The sequence below is a fragment of the Malania oleifera genome, chromosome 1, assembly GCF_029873635.1.
Source record: "Malania oleifera isolate guangnan ecotype guangnan chromosome 1, ASM2987363v1, whole genome shotgun sequence".
In the NCBI taxonomy this organism is placed as follows: domain Eukaryota; kingdom Viridiplantae; phylum Streptophyta; class Magnoliopsida; order Santalales; family Ximeniaceae; genus Malania; species Malania oleifera.
Window position 1 is genome coordinate 56,931,623 of NC_080417.1, and position 19,257 is coordinate 56,950,879.

Sequence of the window (19,257 nt, forward strand, 5' to 3'; positions counted from 1 at the left end):
CATTATTAGAAGAATTCTTTGTTGTTGCTACTGCAGCTGCTGCTGTTGCATATACATAGAGCTACTATGCTACCCGTGATGACCTAAAAAGCAAACTACAACATATGGCATATGAATCCAAAGTAACTTGAAAATTGCTTGCAAATGCTCTCAGTACAGATAATACAGTATTGTGTTTTTGGACGTCCAGTGTGCATTTTTGATGATTTCATGTGTGAACTTTCAGTAACATTTAAACTGACATTTCATTATGAATGTTTTTAACATGTTTTCATCTTGGTTTCTCCATGCTCATTTTAGATTTTCAAATTCTTATATTTTAATTCTCCAAGTTCAATCATCAGTCATCAATCATCTCTATTTTGCTATATTTATATTGTCACTGCTCTTTATTTTTATTTTTTATATTTTGTATAAACACATGCCTAATATTTTTTATCCCAAAAACTAAGGACTATGTGTTCCTGTATGGATGTTTATTTCTTTTTCACAATTTAAATGAAGATGATGAATATCTCTTTCTGAATTTATCATGTCTATATGGTAACTTATATATTCAGAGGCTGGAAGACATGCGAGGGTTGCTACAGGCTGCAGATGATAAACGGCAAGCTTCAATAGTCGAGCTCTCCGCTAAACACCAGAAGGTAATTGGGATAGTGGTACCTTGACTTGAGTTTTTTCTCTAAAAAATTTAATATTTCTAATGTTTTTCTCCCTGTTGTTACATTTTACAACAAATTGTGCGTACCTGCTCCTTCCTCCTCCCTTTCTCTCTGCAGCATTTAGAAAGTTTGGAGGCTCAACTTGCTGATGCCTTGTCTGATAGAACCAAAGCAACTGAAACAATTTCTTCTCTGCAGGTGAGAGTTAGTGTTGTAAGTTTTGCATATTCTTTCACCTTTGATGTGCCAATGGCCTTCTTGCCGAACTTGTACAAAAACACTTGGGATTGAATTATATGTTTCATCTGCAATTAAGCTCTGCTGATTATCAAGCACAAACTAAATTCTAGAACTAATAAAATTAAGGATAATTAACTATGTTACTTTTTGGTCATGTCAGAATGATTATACTTGGTATGCCATATGATATAAGCATATGATGATGTATAGCAGAAAAGGAAGAAGATAAGGAGTAATAGATAATATAATGGTGTTTTCATATTTTTATTTACTTGGAATGTTCTATTTTATCCCTTAGATGTATGGGCCATGCTTCTGCATGCTTAAAAGAGTTCAGAATTTCCAAATGGTGTGTTTCTAAGGGGGAATTTGTTGGCCCAAAGGCAACCCAAGAGTTGGGGGGGGGGGGGTGAATTATGTTTAATTAAAATTTAAAGTGCTTGATACAAAAAATTAAAGCAAATTAAGCTAACAAGCCACGCACACAATATAAAAGCAATTAAAAAGAGAAGGGAAGAGAGATGCACAAACTTTTTTATAGTGGTTCGGCTATCCTTGCCTACATCTACTCTCTCTAGATCAATCTTCTTGAGGTTCCACTAATTCCCCTTGGTTTAATGGCAGCAAGGACACCAATTGCACTCCTTGTTTTTCGGAGACCAAGGAAAACCAAATCAACCTTGCTTTGATGGAAGCAAGGATACCAATTATAAGAGAGGTTACAAATCAAATATCCTCACAGGGAAAGGTTTACAACTTAAACCTCAAGACGAACTCTCAAGAAATAATCAAATATGAGCCTCAAGAGTTTTGGTGTTCTCCCAAAAGTAAGCAAATAAAACACAGAGAGATTGTGAGAGAATGAATGCAAAAGCACTTGGTTGGTCGTATGGATAACTTCTAATGATCTCAAGGCTTAGGAGTACATATATATAGAGTTTAGATGAGAATTAGCCATTTTCTATCCCTTGGAGCCTTTTTGGCTTTTAGATTGGTCGACCACGTACAAGGTCCAGTCAACCACTTACTAGTCGATAGAGACAAGAAGAATACCGTTGCAGGCAAAACTTGCTAGATTGGTTGCTGTCTTTTTGGGCTGGTTGACTGCCTTTGGCCTCTACTTGGGTCGATTGACCGCTCCCAATGGTTGGTTGACCACCCCTGGCACAAGGCTAGGGTTCGTGTACTTTTTGTTCTCCTTTTGCTGGTTTTGATCCTTTAGTGCTATGCCTTACGTTTTCTCATAGATTTACAAATTAAAGTACAATACAAATGAGAGAATAAATGTACAGATAAATGAAATAAACTCTTCAATAACTTCTCTCAAATCTTCAACTTTTCTCCAACTTAAAAAGTTTTAATCTTGTAGAACACAATTTAAGCTCAAATCCATTAGTCCATAATAATTTGTTATCATCAAAACCAGGTTGATGAAACCTTAGGGCTAACAAAATTATTATTATTTTTTTGATAGCAAAATAAAATAACTAGATAGAACAATAATGTACAATTAGGAGAAGAGACATCTCCTTAGCAAAGTTTGGAAAACCCTAGGGAAAACAAAAAAAGATGTAAAAAACAGACCAAAGAAATCAGCACATTCTAAGAAGTCAACAGAGAAAGCCAATCCCGCTGAATATCTGGGAAGCATATCCCCTTGAAATTACCATTACCCATACTCCTTAGAGAAGCCAAAAAATGAAAGTCCTCCTGCACCAACAAAAGTCAAATTTCGTCCCTAAAAATATACATGAGTTACGTTCCTTCCACAAACTCCAAAATACTGCAAATAAAGCTCTAATCCATAGCGCTTTTTATTCCTTCTTCCTACCAAACCCAACAAAAGATATTGTCAAAAACTTCTTCACTGTCCTTGGACAAACCTAACTTTCTCCAAAATAACTGAATAACTTGCTCCAAACCTTCCCTTCAAAATTGCAATGCAAGACAAGATGCAGAGCATATTTTGAGCATTTAAAACAAAGCATGCATATATCTAGAGAGAGAGCCTGTAAAGGCCTCCTAATCTACAAGAAGTTATTAGTATTTATCCGATTAAGCACAACCAACCAAATAAAAGCTTTGACTTTAGGGGGGGGGGGGGAGATTTTGGCCTTCCAAATAGTTTTGTAGAGAGGGAAGGAAAAGTTAGTGCTGACAAAAAATTCACAAATTTTCATTTCAAGAGTATTACCCTCGAGGGATCCAAGAGCCAAGATCGGCTATCAGTTTCCAAGGATACCCAACAATTATTCATTTAGATCAACAACGAGGATAACTCATTTGTTTCCCTATCGTTCAAGGATTTCCTAAAATGAAAATCCCAAGAAGCTAAAGGACCATTCGGATCAACAAGGAAAAAGGAAATGGAGTCATTTTTTCTTGAGGGAAAGAGGTGGACAAGACAATGTTCCTCAACCAAAGGTCTTTCCAAGAACGAATATTGCACCCCTAACTCAACAAAAAATGAGTATAGGGAATAAAGAGAGGGTAGATATAAGAAATAGCTTTCCACAGACTTTTCGAAGAACATCTAGAACCTGAATTGGTATCCCACCCACTTCGTGCAAGTCCAAACTTGCTATTACTAACTTTATGCCACAAAGGGAATCCTCTAAAGGTAATCGCCAAATCCATTTGGCCAAGAGATTTGTGTTTCTAGACACCAAATTTTCAAGACCAAACCACCCTCTTGTTTAGACCTACAAACTACCTCCCAACTCACCAAATGATCCCTAAAACCCCCTATCCCTGACCAAAGAAAATCTCTCATAATCCTCTTGATCTTAGTAGCAACACTCGTTGGAAATTTAAATATTGATGGAAAATACAATAGGATACTAGAAAGACAAGCTTGGATTAGAGTAATCCTACTTACCAAAGGAAAAAAAGCTCCCTTCCACCCATCTAGATGCTTGGACACTCTCTCAACAACTAAGTCCCAAAAGCAAACTGACCTAGGATTACCCTAGAAAGGAACCCCTTGATAGGAAAACGGCCAATGCAACTCAACGCACCCTATCTCCAAACATAACGCATTAAACATGCTCTGCAGGCATGTTAATTGCTGTGATACCACTCTTCCCCATATTAATATTAAGCCCTAAAATCCTTTCAAAAATGTGAAGAAACCCCAAAATATTCAAAAAAGAAGGCATGTGATCCTCCAAGAAAAAAATGGTATTGTCAGCAAACTGAAGGTGTGAGACCATAATCTCCTCCCTCCCCACTTCCAAACCTTGCACTAAACCTCTATCCACTGCCCTACCAACCAACCTACTCAAAACATTTTCCACTAAAACAAATAAAAATGGGGAAAGAGGATCACCTTGTCTAATCCTTCTCATGGCCTTAAACCAAGATTTAGGTTCGCCATTTACTATCACCAATTTAAATACATTAGACATACAACCTTTCATCCATCTTCGCCATCTCTCTCCAAACCCCTTCCTTATAAAAATCTTATCTAGAAAGCTCCAACTCACTTTGTCATAAGCCTTTTCAAATCCAGCTTAAAGATGAAACCCTTCTTCCTCCTCCTCCTAATGTCCTCAACACCTTCATTCACTATCAAAATGGCATCCGCAATTTGTCTCTCCCCCCACAAAAGCACTTTGGGCCTTAGAAATAGTCTGATCAAGCACCCCACTCAACCTATTAGCTAGTACTTTGGTGATTATTTTATTAACATTGGATACTAAACTAATAGGCCTATAATCGAAATCTTAATTGACCTACTTTTCTTAAGCACCAAAGTAATGAAGGTAGAATTAATACTCTTACTTAAACTTCATTCCCATAAAACTCGTTGAAAACCTTTATCAAGTCATTCTTCACTATCGGCCAACAATCTTGATAAAAAGCTAAATTAAAGCCATCCAGCCCAGAAGCTTTATCCCTCTCCATACTGAAAACTGTAGATCTAACTTTTTCTTCCTTCAAAGGTCTTTTTAACTAGGCTATCTTGTCAATAGATAAAGGATCCCACTCCCAACCTTCCACCATTAGTCTACTCATCCTCATCAGAAAACAAGTTGTGATAGAAATTAGTAATCTCGGAGGCGATCTTGGTAGTATTCGAGATAATCATCTGCAGTCCGCCTCCAACTCCCTAATTAATTTCTTTCTCATTTTTCCATTGGCTATCCTGGTACTAAGGGGGGAATAAATAAAAGCAAAACATGAGGCTCTCGTTGACCTCCAAAACCCCAATGTTAGTTTCTCGTAATTTTGAATCAAAAAGAAAATAAATTATATAAATCCAAAGATTTTTTGTATTATTAAATAAATAAATAAATAATATATTTATCATATGGCCCACACAATTTACAATACATATTTAATGGGCTCTTTTCAAAAGGATATATTCATTAAGCACATGAGTTGACTTAGAAATTAATATATGTGTGTGCGCGCGTGCGCGCGCGCGTCAAAATGGGATTAATAAATGCTAGTGTAATTATAGTCGCAAGTCAATTTTAACCGGGCACATGAAAATGAGGCCATGAATAGGCTTTATTTTGTCTATTATTTGAAAATGAAAAAGTTAACCATTTTGATGGGCAATTCACTAAAGCGTATGTATGTAGAAAGTATAATTTTGAGTGACTCTTTCAAGTCACTATTTTGATATTTAATTCTTCATTTATGATCTCATGCATCCTAAGATCGATACATCTATTAGTAGATATTGTAAATTTGTAATAGAGCATATTTTTAATAATTTATGCAAAAATTAATTCATCAAATTAAATTGAACAATTAGCTCTTGTGATCGAACAAGAGATAGCAAAAAAAACTACATTTACAATTTATTTTTGTTATATTTTGCATTATAATTGTGAATGGGTCTTTACTAGTATAATATTTTTTTTAACAGGTGTTGGTTGCTGGGAAAGAATCTAAGATTGCGGAGATGGATGCAGCTTCAAGTGGTGAAGCAGCTCGACTTAGAGCTGCTGTGGAAACTATAAAAGGAGAGCTTTTTCATCTGAAAAACAAACATGTATGAGTTGAGATTTTCAGTAAGATAAAAAATCTTCTCAAATTAGGGGCCTGAATTATGTGATTTTTAAAATTGGTTTTCTCAAGGTTATGTGACTGATTCTAGTGGGGAACCATAATATGTTGGGTAAGTCAGCTAATATGGTGACTTGTTCCTGCTAAATAAACTTGCTTGGGTGATGAAATTCTGATGATCATTTTATATCCAAATGAATAAGTCCTGTCATCATCATCACTGCAATTAATACTTGGCTCCTTGTCTCGTAGAAGAAGATTGTGTAATTGAAATGTTAGATATTATGAGAATTGGAAGTTTTCTTCTTGCAGAGAGAGAGATGGAACTTTTTTCTGGGTTTTCTGGAAATCATAGCTTGACAGCATCACGGCAACTCCCCAGCAAGATCCTCACTGAGCTAAAATTTGCACTCATCCTCGGTTGACTGCTTGTCAAGATTTTTCCTCGAGTTGGTTTTCCCTTTCAAGGAGGGTATGGCTGCCTCAGCAACTTATGAAAAGGGTTTTAAAAAGCTTCATATTTATTTATGTTTCATAGTATACAACAAAGATAAAACAGCAACCAAGCTGCAAGTCTCTCGCACTAGGTGGATCAGCTAGTGGCTGCATGAATCCTCTTCTGGCATTCTGTACGAGGGCTGTCAAATCCTTACAATCCCCAGTCCAAGTTATTCTAGATCTACCCCCCCTCCTACCGTCACCAACTTTAACAAGATCACTCTTCAGTACTGTGTTATTTGGCCTACACTACAAGTGTTCAAACCATCTTAATTGCCCTTCCCTCATCTTTACTGGTGATATGCCTAATTTACCATGAACTTGTTCATTCCTTAATTTATCTTTTAGATTCATACCACCCATCTGGCATTGACAAATTTTACTTGTTGGATATGTTGTGTCTTAGTTGCCCAATATTTGGATCCATATAGCATAGGTGGTCTTATAGCTGTCCTTTAGAACTTCCTTTAAATTTCATGGGTATTCTGCAACACGCCCAATCGCTTCTCCATTTTAGCCAACCTGTTTAATGCAATATATTACATTTTCAATTTCTCATTTAGCTTGCCTAACAGATCCAAGGTATTGACCATCAGGTTATAATCTTTTCTGCAATATTCCTCAACATTCATGTATTTTGTATTATTTCTCCTTTTATTAAAATGCTAGATTCTAAAGGTTTTCTCCATAATTCAAACTTAGATTCTACACCACCTCTGTTTTGATTGTTGCAGAGCAGCAATGCTTTCTATTGTCTTGTTATTAAAAAAAAAGAAAAAGAAAAAGAAATGATCAATCGAGACAATATCATTTGCTGACAAAATATACCATGTAACCTTATTTTGAATATTTCTAATGAGTTCATCCATTAGTGAAGTTAAAAGATAAGGACTCAAACCAAGCCCTTCATGTACACTTATTGTCATTGTAAATTCCTTAGACTCTCCATTTGTAGTCCCAACACTACTTACCCTATCATGCATATCCTTAATCACATTTTTATACCTACTGCTGCGCTGCATACTCCCTTTTTTCTAGAATCCACCATTGAACTTCATCATAGCCATTCTCTCGGTCAATAAAGACCATGTGCAAATCCATTGTTCTCTTCTTAAATTTTTGTTCTTAATAGATATGTGGCTTTTGTGATTGATCATCCTTGGCATAAAACAGACTGTTATTTTGAAACCCTCATTTGTAGGTTTCTAAACTTAACCTTCCCAAACTTTCATTTTATGATTCATAAGTTTAATTCCATGATGGTTATTTCAGTTTTCAATATCTCCTATATTTTTTAATGTTGGTATTTAAAGTGCATTTCCTCCATTCATTCTTACAATTTTGTTTTGGATAAGAAAAGCATATTAATAGAGTAAAAAAAGGTATGATAAGAGAACAAATGTCCTCCTAAAAGAAAAAAGAAAAACTACAATAAAATTACAGTAAAGCTGCCGCTCTTATCCCTTTGAAGGTTGGACAATGACAACCCCTAAAAATCCCCTGAATAGGTCTAGAAGGAGCCAAAAACATTACTCTATCCCGAGGAGAGGCTGTGTGATCCTTGAAGATTCTTGTATTCCTCTCAATCCAATGGGCCATAGAATAGCAAACTGCATGACTCCAGAATGTTCTTCCCTTTCAACAGGAGTGATGAGAGTTTTTGGGAGGGTGATTCCTCAGGTTTGTTTTCTACTAATTTTTTTCCCCTTCACTTCATAAAAACTCATCCCCACAAATAATTTTCCTTGAAGCCACATCATTTGGTGCCCAAAGATTCCTTTTAAGATTGGGACTTTCATCTGTGCTATGCTTCTTAGTTATTATAATTGTGTAAAATAAATTGAAAAACACCCAGGGCCTGAAACATGCCCTTCCTCCCTTCGCAACCTCTCCCCCTCTCCTTCTTGGTCTAGTGCGTCACTATGGTGGCTTTAGGTCATGAAAGAAGAGAATTGCAGACGTTCAATCCAGACCAAAGGGAGAACCCTTGATTTGAGGTTGGATAGTGTAGGAAAGGGTGAGTTTCTCTTTGTGTTGTAGCGAAACCCTAAAATGTAATTGATAGATGAGATTGTATTCGTCTATGGTGAAGAGGTTTCTAGAGGATTTTATGTTGGTGTTTGGAAGGTTGGGTAGGGTTAACAAAATTTAAGGTGAAATGATGGGAATGAGGGAAAGAATTGTGGAAAAGGTAAGGGCATTTTGGTAGAATAGAGCCAAAGTTTTTCAAGGAGGGATGCAGAAGGAAATTTATGTATTGTGGAAGATCCAAATGCTCAGAGGGCTGCAACTAGCAAGAGGGAAAGAAAACAATGGGGGATCTCTCGAATAACAATAGTGAAGTCCTTAGTGAATTTGACTATGATGGGGGGTTGCTTTTGGATAATATTTGGGAACAATACGGGTATGTTTCCAACTCTTTTGATTTACTTGGGGATCTATCGTTTGTGCCTCCATCTCCATCTATTGTGTAAGGATGGAATTTTGCCTACCCCTATGGAGGAGATTGCCGGGAAGGATTTAGAAGCACATCAATTGATGATGAGATAGGTTTACAACTGTCTAATCTTGGAGGAAACAAAGTTCATATTGATGGTAGTAAAAGCAATGCAAAGAAGGGCTAGAGAGAACTAGCAAATTTGATAGTGCTTGGTGAACTACGATGGAAAAGGCTAAAAAGGGGTTTTCTTGGGTATTTTTTTAAAAAAAATATTTATTTATTTTTTTAAGGCCTTCCTATCCTCGTATACGTTTTAATTTCTCTTTTCTCTGTCTATTGTATATATATTTTATAAAAACATGTTTATAAAATTGCGTTAAATAAATTAGTTAATTTATATTATTCTGTCATCAGCCATACATTGCCAGACTTCACTTGGGATATCTGGCCTCATAGCTTTTCATTTTTCATCTTCTTTAACACAATTTCATTGACTCCAATTTTTCTGATAAATAACAAATTTTAGCCTTTTCCTCATTTGTCAATTCTAAGGTTAAGCCTTCTATTTGCTTTTCATTGAATAGCTTACTAAAAATAAGTTCACCAAAAGGACTATCATTCTCATTTTTTATGCAATTTGATATTACCTAAGCCTTTACTCTTTCATTCTCTAGCTCTAGTAAGTTTAAATGTCTTTTTTCCCTTGTTTAGAATCTAGTTTAGTATATAAATTATTATATAAACTATGTTTAGCTTCACTACCTACCTTTTTTGCATATTTTTGTGCCTCCTAGTTTTCAAATTCTTCCATGTTTCTTTATTTTTGCCATGTCTTAAACTGTATTCTTTTTGTCTTAACTGCCTTTTGGATGTCTTAATCCCACCACCAACTCTTTACGAGTCATGTATTTTCCTCTAGATCCACCTAAAAGTTCTTTTGCATTCTTCTTTTTGCATCTCTTTTTGCATTTCTTCTTTTAGGTTCCAATACCTAGTTCTATTAGATTTCCCTTTCCTTTTCTGTTTTTTGAGGCTTATATGATATACTTAACACTAATACTCTATATTGTGTAGGTAAACGTTCACTTAGTATAACTTTACAATTCTTACATGATTAATGATCTACTCTACAAGTTAAGAAAAAAAATATTGACTTCTATCATGTCATTCTTGAAGGTTATTAAGTGTTTTTCTCTCTTTTTAAAGTGCATGTTTGCTGTTATAAAGGATCATATGACAAAGCAAAGTTTGAAGGGGTTTTAGTTAGGTATAGGGGATTAAGAAATGGGATCATCTTATTGGTAGAGATTAAGTTAGGAACTAAGTTTGAAGGGGGTTTGGCTCTTGCTAATGTGGTGTCCAGAAACATGTCTTTAGTTGGAAAATGGTTAGGGAATTTCCCTTGGAGGATAACACTTTATGTCACAAAGTTATTAAGAAATATATTATGCATTGTGATGATTGGGATAATAGAGGAATTGGTAATGCTTCTCACGTGAGCCCTTGGAAGTTTATTTCACAGGTTTCTCATTTCTTTCATTCTTTTACCCAATTTAGAGTTGGTGACATGAATTCCATTCAGTTTTGGGAGGATATTTAGGTGAGTGAGATTTCAAGGAGTTGCTGGTTCCTCGTCTTTATCTATTGTTTTTGGTTCATAATGCTCAGATTTGTTCCATTTATTCTTTTGCATGTGGCTGTCTTTCTTGGGTTTTTCATTTCTTTTAGAAATTCAATGAAAGAGAGATTGATGAGCTCGCTATTCTGTTGAGATTGTTGGATTTGTTTGTTCCTCGCGTAAGGAATGACTCAAGAATTTGGATCAGGGATTGGTTCTTTCACTATGAAATCTTTTTCTCCCATTTGTTGAATTCTTCTAGATATCCCTCCTTCCCGTTGAATAATGATACTTGGAAAACATAGGTTCCCTTCAAAATGAAGTCTTTCATGTGTGACTTTGGCTCTTAATAGGGTTAACACTAATGACTAGTTGTGGTAAGGAGGCCAAGCATACCTTTTAAGGCAATCAATCCATATATTTACAATATGTATTCAAATTCTGGTGAAATGGGTGAGCATCTTTTTCTCCATTGTCATGTAGCTAGGGAGCTTTGGAGGAATCTTGTTTCTGTTTTAGAAGAGGCAATGGTTTTGCCACATTAAGCATTACGATGGTGAGGTTTTGGGTTTTCGGCTGGGCTAAGAAAGGAATGGCATTATGGAAGTATGTTGTGTTTGGACTTTGTGGACTGAGAGGAATTCTAGAATATTTCATGGAAAATCAACTTCTTCCCATTTATTCTAGGATATATTTGTTTTGTTTTGTATTGTTTTTGTTTGTTTGTTTGTTTATTTTTATGTATTTTTTTATGCATTTTTTTGGTCTGTTCAATGGGATTGGTGGGCGGTTTTGTTGTTACTATTTGTTCCAATCACAGTAGGTGTAGGACTTTCTTTGAGCCCTTACTTTTTGCATTAGTGATGGATGAACTTATTAAGGGCATCCAACATGAGGTTCCATGGTTTATATTGTTTGCAAATGATATTGTCTTGATTGATAAAACTAAGGATGGAGTAGAATCTTAGTTAAAATTATGGAAAGAAGCTTTAGAATTCAGATGTTTAAAGATAAGTAGAAATAAGATAGAATATCAGTCATGAATATTTGAGAACAAATTAAATTTGATGGTCAGAAAATTAATAGTATTAGTAGATTTTGATACCTTGGATCTGTTATGCAAGTTGAAGAAAAAATCAAAGAAGATGTAATACATAGAGTTAAAGCAGGTTTGTAAAGCAGAAAGTTCCTTCAGGCATGCTATGTTATCGTAGAATACGCTTAAAATTAAAAGGAAAACCAGTTATGCTATATGGATTAGAATGCTAGGCAACTAAAAAATAACATCAAAAAATACAAGTTGTTGGACTGAGAATGTTGAGGTGGATGAGTGGTATAATGTTAATAGATAAATTAAGGAATGAACATATTTGCAGTAAGTTAATAGCAAAAAGACAAGATGAGGGAGGGGCGATTGAGATGGTTTGTTTGCTTGAAAAATTGTAGACCAAATACAGGGAGGAGTGAGGTAGTTATTGTTAGTGGCAGTAGAAAGGGTGGATGTATAACTAAAATAACTTGGAATAAGAAAGTGAGTAAGGATTTAATAGTGCTCAAATTGTTGAAGGAAACCCCACCTAGTGGGGCTTAAGGCTTGTTTTATTGTTGTTGCTGTTTCTCTCTCTCTCTCTCTCTCTCTCTCTCTCTCTCTCTCTCTCTCTCTCTCTCTCTCTCTACACGCACACACACACACACACATGAGGTCCAAGATTATATCACCACTCATTTTTATCGCCATATCAATGTTCCTCCATGTATCCTTTCATAACTTTTATTGTCTTTATTAATGTGATCTTTTAAGTCTGTTCCTACGAATATTTTCTCACTTCTTGATATCTTTGTATATAATATTATCCATGTCTTCCTGAAATTGTCTTTAGTTTCTATTAAGCTTATTTGAAGAGCATAAGAGAACTAGTGCAAATTTTCTTTCTCAATGTGTCGAAGTTCAATTCCTAATATTTTAGTTGCCCTATCTTTTTTGCCTGTTCACTTAGTTTCTTGAAGGCACATTGTGTTAATTTTTTTTCTAATCATCATTTTCTACTACCACCCGTGTTTTTACTATTAAGCGTCCATATGTTCCAAGTTGTTAATCTAACCCTATTTTCTTGAACTAGCTTATTTACCCGTCCATGTTTAGAATGATGTGAGAATCCTTGCATATTTGAGACTTGTTAGATTACCACTTTACGTAAGAGCTAAGTTGGTAGGTTGTGAGCCGACAATATATATCAAGCTTTTACACTCTGTCGCATGTGCAACTCAATTGTATGTGGAGAGGTAAACAAATGATAATTAACACCCATTACGAGGTATAAGATAATTTTTAAGCTCCAGACAATAAATGTGGGTAACATGGCTAGAACCCAGGAGCTCTTGGCAACCATAGCTTTGAGGCCATATAAGATGACCACTTTCCTCAAAGCTTAAGGTTGTGGGCGAAAAATTATAAAGCTTTAATGACATTGTACCTGAGTGCTGACATCGTGTGTTGCTTTGTTGTGATGACCTAGCCTATCCCTGTCCATTTTTCACTACACTGGAGTGGTAAAAGTGCAACACATGGCTTGTAGGGTATGCTTTGGCGAATAATCTGTAATGATTCATTTCATAGAGATTTGACTAGTTTGTGTTGACTGTTATCTACCTAACAAAACCATTCTCCTTTACCTCGGCTTGGGACTGGCTATGTTTCATATCATGTGTGGTATTTTTATTATTTGATGTTATACAATATCTTGGCTGCGTTTTGAAATGATATTAGTCTCAGCATTGTTAACAATATTGTATTTTCTCAAGTACATAGCTATTTTGGGTGCATAAATTTGAGTTTTATTCCTTGATGCTTGTAACATATTCAGGAGAAAGAAAAAGAGGGTTGGGAAGCTGCATCCCAGGCACTCAAAACGAAGCTGGAGGTTGCTGAGAGTAGCTGTATACGCGCTGAAATTGAAGCAGCTAAAATGAGAAGTATTTGCTCCTTCACTGCACTTTTCATATGATTACTTCTACACTATTATAGTAATGGAAGAGCGTTTTGTCTCTCCTATGATTTTATTCATTATAAAAAATTCAGTCTGTACTCCCTCCCTAAATTAAATTATCTATAGAAATGAAAAATGAAAGGTGCAAAATAGTAAATGCAATTCTTAATTGCTTAAAACTGCTCACTTGCTAGTCCAACTCTTCTTTCCCTTCTTATTTGAGATTTTTGATGTTTCATACATACACAGTTCATGTGCTCTACATTGAGCATGTGCAAAAACTGGGCCTTTATGCTTTTCTGCCTTGGCAGGTCAGCTGGAGTTGGAATTGTCTGTGCAAACCCAACTGCTAAATACAAGAGATGCTGAACTAATGGCTGCCAAAGAAGAGGTATCAATTTTTTCTATATTCCCCTCCTTGATCAACACCTAAAGGAGTAAACTAAAAAGGTCAATTTACCATTTCTTCATGTAACAGGGAACACTTGAATATATTTTCCACAGAAATGGATTTTTCCCCCTGTTTTCATACTTTCGTAATATAAAAATGTTTGGCTACATCTTACTTCTGTATCTTCAATTCCTCATGCTTGAGGTGGTTTTCCTAGATGGTCTTCAAAAGACTAAAAAAGTGTGCTCTTGTTTGTAAATGAATTGGCTTTCATATTGCTGGTATCTTAATGGTAAAAGATAATAACAAATTCTTATTGCTGTTGCTCCATGATTGGAAAGAGGTTTTCTAGATTGCCCAGAAAGGGAAAGGCTAAGAACGTGTGCTCTTATGCATAGTTGCAACAGCTTTCTCTCTTGGCTGTTGGGATCGAACATTTCTGTAAAATTTGTATTCCTGAATCTGGATCTGAGGGCATGGTAGCCTGCTGCTCAATTAGCGTGAGTGCTGGGGATGCATGTGAGGACACAAAATGAGCATGGTCTCATGATAACCTCTCTTTCAATCATTGCCTAAATGAAAATTTCCATTTTATTCTTATTTTTGTTGAAGAGCATTCTCTAACTTGCTTTTAAAGTCAGTTGGAGTTGAGGGCTACTATCATGGTTTTAAATAACGGCCGTTACGTAACGTAACGGCCGATACGTAACGTAAATCAAGGGCTCCGAAACCGATCCGGGCCGATAATGCGGTTCGGAAAAAATTGACAGCCGTAACGGCCGTTACGTCTCCGTAACGGTCCGTAACAGCCGTTACCCCTACGTTACACTCCGTAACAGTCCGTTACGGACCGTTACATACCGACAACTTGCTGAATCTGCTTTCTGCTGCGCAGCGTTCCTTTCCCCCTTTCCCGAGTCCCAAGCACCCATCTACCATTCAATCTACCTAAATCTAACATTCAAAGAACAAAAATACTTACTTGCAGTTTTGTTGGCCGAGCCGCTGAAGCTATAAGAAGGCTTCACGCCTTCACTCCTTCGAAGCCTGAGTTACTCATCTTCGCAGCCTTCGTTTCCTGAATCCTGAACCTAACAAAGTTCTTCGAAGCTTGAGAGTGGCCGAAGGCAGCTTCATCCGCCACCGCCAGTCGTCGCACTCGCCGCCACCAGCCAGCCCTCTACCAGTCGTCGGCGTCGTCACACTCGCAGCCACCAGCCAGCCCTCCGCCAGTCGTCGCACGAAGCTTCGAGGCTCCTCCATCCTCCGAGTCGCCTCCCCTCTCTCGGTCTCACTCAGAGTCTCAGACTCTCTGCCCTCTGCTCATCTCGCGTATGAGATAAGCTTTATTTCAGTAACACTCAACACCCACAACCACATCTTAAATATTTTATTATGTTTTTGTTTTTAATTATAATTTATTGTAAGTAATGTTTGTTAAATTGAATTAAAAAAAAAAGAGTAATTTAATAGAGTAAAAAGCTTTAAAATTTCAGATTCATTTAATATGCAAATTGGTTCCTAAACAATTTAAGCATGTCATATTCTGTTTTGATTAACATACTTTTATTCATTCTTTACGTATTCTTTCTTTCCTTTTGGTTTCATTGCATATAAAATATATATTATTTTAAAATAAATGACTATGACATGGCATTCCAAAAATATGGAGTGGACAATTTCTCATGTTCTATTTCTATGCTATTTTATATTTGTGAGTAAAACAACATTTTGCATAATTATTTCCCCTAACAGCATTTTTTTTGTTGTAAATTATTATATTCATATACAATATCAATTTCATTTATATGGTATCGCATTAACATTTTTTGAAAGCTGACACCGTTAGAAATAGACTAATAGTATTATGGTTACAGACTTCCAAGATACAACATTAGTACAAAAAATACTCTTTTCTAGTCTTATGCCTTGCCTATAGATGCAGCTCTTGTTTTTTTTTTTTTTCTTTTCAAAGATTAGAAATCTCCCACATCTTAAACTTTTTATTATGTTTTTTTTTTAATTATAATTTGTTGTAAATTATGTTTGTTAAATTGAATTAAAAAAAGAGTAATTTAATAGAGTAAAAAATCAAAAAATAGTAATAATTATGTAAAATAAAATTTTTTTAATTTATAAATATTTTAATTGTCTTATATTTTTTGAAAGGTAATTAGGAAAATTTAGTTTTATCACATATTTCCTATTTATAAATATTTTTTAAGTTTTAAAATATCATTTTGACGTTAAATTTAAAATTAGGTAAAATAAATCGTTACATGATCTATTTTTTGTTTTTCAGTTATCAAATAAAGTAAAAATTGATAACTTAATAAAAAACATTTTAACCTAATAGTTAATATATTAATAATTCAGATTTTTGCTAATTACTAGTTTACTACTGGAATTTGTACAAAAATTTTATTTTAATCCATAAATTGAGAAAATGCTTAAAAAATTAAATAGAAAATTTGTACTGTATGGATCTCTATTAGTGATGCTGTGATGTATATAAAAGTAGAGCAAGTTTTTTCCACCTTTAAAATTACAATGTTAATTTCTTATAGTTATAAATAAAAATAAAATCAAGTTAAAAAAATAATGAAAATGCCTTTTTAAAGATAAAGGAATATATTTTTTTGTAATAAAATATCTAATATTTTAATCCATATACTGAGAAAATGTTTAAAAAATTAAATAGTCAATTTGTAATGTATGGATCTCTATTTGTGATGCTATGATGTATATGAAAGTAGAGCAAAATCTTTTTCACCTGTTAATTTCTTATAGTTATAAATGAAAATAAAATCAAGCTATAAAAAATAATGAAAATATCTTTTTAAAGATAAAGGAATATATTTTTTTTGTAATAAAATATCTAATATTTTATAATTTTGTTTATTTAAATATAAAAATAATAAACATTACTTATTATTTTTAATCAAATATTATACTTATTTTTACGTAATAAGTATTTAAAATTAGGACTATTTAGTACTTATTATTTAATATTTACTAAATTACTAATTATATTATTCCTGTCATTGTAGGAAGGTTGTAACTTTGTATTTTCTTTATATTTTGTGTAGAGATCATCAAATTAAGTCTATCAATATGTCACGTGATAGAGGAAATGAAAACTTACCTAGTGAAGATATTGGATGGCATTTTGGTACTGCGGTAGACGGTAATAGACATGTTATTATGTGTAAGTTATGTGGGAAGATAATCAAAGGGGGCATTACACGCTTGAAACAACACTTGGCACATAAAAAGGGTCAAGTAGCTGGATGCTCAAATGTGACCACACAAGTAAGAGAACAAATGATGAAACATCTACAACAGTATGCTGAGAAGAAAAGAGATAAACAAAAAAGGCAAGAAGAAGCAAAAGCCCAAATTAGAGGAGATTTTGAGAATTTGAGCGATGAAGAAGACTTGGAAGAAGAAAGTATGAGATTTGCTCGACAAGAAAGCATGCGATCACAACAACAATGGGAAGAGAGACAAAGATTTCGAGCAAGAACAACTGGAAGGGGTAATATTTATGAAGAGGGAGGTGGCTCTGGCAGTGGTGCTACCAGTGGTTTCAATAGAGCAGGAGCTCGATCTTATAGTGGTCGAGAAGCTGGAGGTAGTGGACGACAATGGATCAATCCTGATGCCCCTGAAGCTAGACTAAAGGCAATGGATCCTATTTTAGCAAGAGTGCGAAACAACCAAAACTCAACACAAAGTTACGGAAAGGTTTAAGAAGTAAATTAGGAAAAGCGGTTGGAAAATTCCTAATTTATAATCGGATTCCAGCGAATGTAGCTGACTCTCCATTTATGCAGCCTATGCTTGATATTGCTGCAGAGGTTGGAAAGGGGGTGAAGGGTCCATCACCCTATGAGATATCTGAAATTTATTTGGAGCAAGAGTATCAAGAAATGAAAAATTATATAGCTTCTTTTGCTAGAATTTGGAAGGAAAGAGGTGTAACACTTATGTGTGATGGTTGGTCAGGACCAACTAGAAAACACATTATAAACTTTTTAGTTTATTGCGATAGAGGCACCGTGTTTCATAAATCAGTTGATGCCTCTGATGTGCCAAGCAGAACAGCTGAATATTATTTCAGGTAATTTTCTAATTTTAATTGTATATGCAAATAGTATTATGGACTTGCATGTTTTTAATTAAATAGTAGTAATTATTGAATTTATAATTTCATTTCAGATTAATGGATGAGGTGGTTGAAGAAATTGGAGAGGAGAATGTTGTCCAAGTAGTGACTGATAATGAAGCTGCAATGAAGGCAGGAGGAAAATTATTAATGCAGAAGAGGCCCAATCTCTATTGGACAGCATGTGCAGCTCATTGCATAGACCTTATTCTTGAAGATATTGGTAAGAAAAGTAACGTGAAGAAGGTCTTAGAAGATGCAAGAACAATAACCTCATTTATTTACAACCACACATGGACAGTGAATTTCATGAAGAAATTCACAAATAATAGAGAGTTACTTCGCCCTGCCATCACTCGATTTGCCACAAATTTCATTGCTTTGGAGACTATTGTCAGGCATAAACAAGCACTAAGGGAAATGTTTACATCTGATGCTTGGAAAAACTCAAGGTTTGGAATGGCAAAATCAGGCCCAGCATATGATTCAAAGAAAATTATCTTAGGCAAAGAGTTTTGGCAAAAGGCCTCTGATATAATTAAAGTGCAAGAACCCTTGGTGAAAGTTCTTAAATTGGTTGATGGTGATGAAAAACCAACCATGGGCTTCATATACGAGGCAATTGATAGGGCGAAGTTGGCCATTCAAAAAGATTGCCGGTTTTACAAAGACTATTGGAAAATTATTGACAATCGGTGGAGTTTTCAGTTGCACCAAGATTTGCACGCTGCTGGTAAGTGTAAATCAAATACAATTTCTTATTATTTTAACTTTTAAATTATGCATAGTTGCATTAGAAAACTATTGATTAATATGTTTCTAAATTTAATTGTAGGGTATTTTTTGAACCCACAATTTCTTTATGGTGCCCCACCCTCTCCTGAAGTTGCTAGAGAAGTCATGGATGGAGTTAAAAAAGTGATAACCAAGTTGGTACCCGATATAGATACTCAAATTCGGGCTATTAATCAAGTAAGTATTGGTTCCATTAAATTGAATAATGAATTGTTCTAGTATTTAATAATACTTTTAAGAATAATTATTAATATATCTAATTAATTAATTATATTTCACAATCATCCTTTTTTAGTTGTTGCTATATCGAGATAGGCAGGAGACTTTTGGAACCCCGTTGGCTCAAAGGGCAGTAAAACAAACAAATCCTGGTAAATATGGCTATATAGCTAAATAATAGAGAATTACTCTATTTTCTCTCTTTGTGTTCAAATTT

At 34.8% G+C, this 19,257-nt stretch overlaps 1 protein-coding gene across 2 annotated transcripts in view; it reads left to right on the forward strand.

Moving 5' to 3' along the window:
- LOC131161059 (protein GRIP) overlaps positions 1 to 19,257 on the forward strand; it is a 79,952-nt gene that overhangs the window by 32,847 nt on the left and 27,848 nt on the right. For both annotated transcript variants that reach the window (XM_058116889.1, XM_058116890.1), the window contains exons 6-10: positions 561 to 647; positions 783 to 863; positions 5,785 to 5,910; positions 13,345 to 13,453; positions 13,779 to 13,858. In XM_058116889.1, coding sequence (XP_057972872.1) covers positions 561 to 647; positions 783 to 863; positions 5,785 to 5,910; positions 13,345 to 13,453; positions 13,779 to 13,858 — 483 coding nt within the window. The remainder of the gene's footprint in view (positions 1 to 560; positions 648 to 782; positions 864 to 5,784; positions 5,911 to 13,344; positions 13,454 to 13,778; positions 13,859 to 19,257) is intronic.